Below are 3,177 nucleotides of genomic sequence, written 5' to 3' on the forward strand. Positions count from 1 at the left end.
GATAAATACGTTGAAAATGACCAAGATTCTGCGTTGGAAATAGTTGAGAATAGAGGAGAGATTATGATTCCACAGTTAAAAATTGATGAAACTGTTCAAAATGTTAAAGAGATAGCGTTGAAATTTGTTGAAGAAATTACGGTATCACATTTAAAAAACGGCAAATGTGTAGAAAATGACCAAGATTCTGCGTTGAAAATAGTTGAAGATAGCGGAGAGATTATGATTCCACAGTCGGTTGAGGTCGATAATATTGAAAATACCAAGAATTCTGCCTTGGAATCAAATATTGATACTGAAAAAATTATGATACCACAGTCTAAAATGGATAAAAATGTTGAAAATGACCAAGATTCTGCGTTGGAGATAGTTGAAGATAGCGGAGAGATTATGATTCCACGGTCGATTGAGATCGAAAATATTGAAAATACCAAGAGTTCTGTCATGGAATTTAATATTAATGTCGGAGAAATTAATGATATAAAATCAGAAAAATATACAATTAATCAAGATAATAACGATTTTCAAGTTAATGAAATAAAATATACAAATATTAATGATACGAATCAACAACCCGAAATATTGGGCCATGTCTATATAGTACATAAAATTAGAAATCTTATTAATCCTGAAGATAAAGTGTTTAAAAATTCTATAATAAAAGATTTGACGACATATTTCTTAAATGATAATTTTCTATTCAAAGTCGATGCTTTGTGGAATACTACACAATCATATCTTGTTGGGGAGTTAATCATAAAGCTTCTAAATATGTTTAATGACAGGAAATATAATATGGCACTATTTTCAGGTTGTTTAATTTCCATTTTTCGTGAAATCGCTCATAAGTCTTCAATTCCTCCGTGTGAAAGAAAATTAAAATTGATATTACTTCTTGATGCTATTAAAAAATACGTTAAATTTTATGATAAAGAATTATGGAGAAGTTGGTTTTTGCCTAGTATATTCTTCGATTGGTGTTTTATCGTAGCCCACATCTTTATGAATACTAATAATGGTTTTATAATAGATCTAAATAATGAGTTGATCATTAGAAATGTAAAATTATACTATAAAATGGTTAAGCATAGAAAATATTTGTTTATTAAACAAAATTCTAAACTAAACACGTCACATAAGAAAAGTGGTATTTTCGAATTATCAAGAATTGATGACCTGTTGGAAATCGATGAGCTATATGCAATAAAAAGTGATAACAAAGTAATATCAAATAGCTCTATCAACATAACATCAAAAGAACCCAAACTTAAAACAAATGACAACTGTATAAAAACTATTAATCATGCTATTCCAGAAAATTCAGGAAAAGCATGTCCTGCTCCAGTTAACAAAGTAACATCAAATATCCCTATTAACATATCGTCTAAAGAACCCTTACACAAAAAACTCAAAACAAATGACAATTGTGTAAAAACTATTTATCATGCTACTCCAGAAAATGTAGAAAAAGCGTGTCCTGCTCTAGTTAACCAAGTCCTATCAAATATCTCTATTAACATACCATCCAAAGAATCCAAACACAAGAAACTCAAAACAAATAACAACTGTGTAAAAGCTATTAATCATGCTACTCCGGAAAATTTAGGAAAAGCATGTCCTGATCCAGTTAACAAAGTAACATCAAATATCTCTATTAACAAATCATCAAATGAACCCATACGCAAGAAACTCAAAACAAATGACAACTGTGTAAATACTATTAACCGTGCTACTCCGGAAAATGTAGAAAAAGTGTGTCATACTCCAGTTTATCCTAAAATATATGTTAATCCAATATATAATGTTTCAAACTCATTTGTTAAAAAATGTAATTGGTTTAATATTGATGTCAGTAATCTTAGAAAAAAATTGAATGCCACATTACCCAACGAAAGTATAGAAAGTTCCATTATTGTCCAAAATAATACTACAAATGTTGATAACAATATTCTACCATTAGTTGGTAAAAAAGGAAATGTAGCTTTAAAAAAAATGAACAAACCAACAAAAACAAAAAAATCCAAGATCACTTATAGTTCATCAATAGCTCCTATAAATTCAAGTTCAAAAACATCTCCAATATCAAGTCTAACAATCATACCTCAAAATTCAAGTTCATCAACATTCCACCAAAATTCAAATTCGTCAATAATTCCTCAAAATTTAAATTCATCAACATTCCTTCAAAATTCAAGTTCATTAACAATACCTCGATATTCAAGTTCATCAACACAACCTCAAAATTCACTTTCGTTAACAGTTCCTCAATATTTAAGTTCGTTAACAGTTCCTCAAAATTCAAGTTCGTTAACAATACCTCAATATTCAAGTTCATCAACATTACCCCAAAATTCATGTTCGTTAACAATACCTCAAAATTCAAATTCGTCAATAGTTCCTCAACATTTAAATTCATCAACATTCCTTCAAAATTCAAGTTCATCAACATTTCCTCAAGATTCACGTTCGTTAACAGTTCCTCAATATTTAAGTCCATATTATAATAATATTTCTACCGGATCTACTCAAGTTCCAATTAACTGCCAAATAGGTTCGTCAATTGCTAAACAAACTTCAAGTTCAATGAATACATATCTACCAGTTAATATAAATTCACAATTGTCAAAAACTACTCTACCTCCAGTATCTTCAAATAAATGGCCTCCAAATCTTTATCAACAATCGACTGCCATGAATTCACAATCTTTGAAAACAGCAAATTCGTGTCCATTAAATGTAACAAATACAACAAACATTCATAAAAATTTGTATAATGACCCTTCGTGCAATGAATGTGCTTACTTACAACCATACATGGATTCTACCTCATCGTATTTGCAGTCGTCATGTAATGAGAATAGTCTAATAATCAATGAACATTCTCAGCTTGTAAATTTACTTACACGTCCTACAAATCATGTACAACCAATACCGAAAGATACAATAAGAAATATTACAGCAACTATGGCATCAATTAATAACGCCTATATTCAAGATTTAAATAACAGATATAATGTTTATAATCATGGAAATAGTCTTTTGAACCAAAATAACCTACAAACTCATGAATATAATCCTCAGGTTTCACCAGATTTGCCTGATGCACAACTACCTAACATGCCAAATCACCTGGATTCTGATACGAGAAATAAAATGAAATCTGATTGGCACTACCCC

General features: G+C 29.7%; 1 protein-coding gene across 1 annotated transcript in view; it reads left to right on the forward strand.

Annotated features, from left to right (window-relative positions):
* LOC112603003 (cell wall protein IFF5-like) overlaps positions 1 to 3,177 on the forward strand; it is a 19,918-nt gene that overhangs the window by 14,796 nt on the left and 1,945 nt on the right. Inside the window, exon 6 of the mRNA XM_025351401.1 lies at positions 413 to 2,491. Within this exon, the coding sequence (XP_025207186.1) occupies positions 413 to 2,491 (2,079 nt within the window). The remainder of the gene's footprint in view (positions 1 to 412; positions 2,492 to 3,177) is intronic.

Source organism: Melanaphis sacchari, unplaced genomic scaffold (genome assembly GCF_002803265.2).
Source record: "Melanaphis sacchari strain LSU unplaced genomic scaffold, SCAv2.0 Contig93_pilon_pilon, whole genome shotgun sequence".
NCBI lineage: Eukaryota > Metazoa > Arthropoda > Insecta > Hemiptera > Aphididae > Melanaphis > Melanaphis sacchari.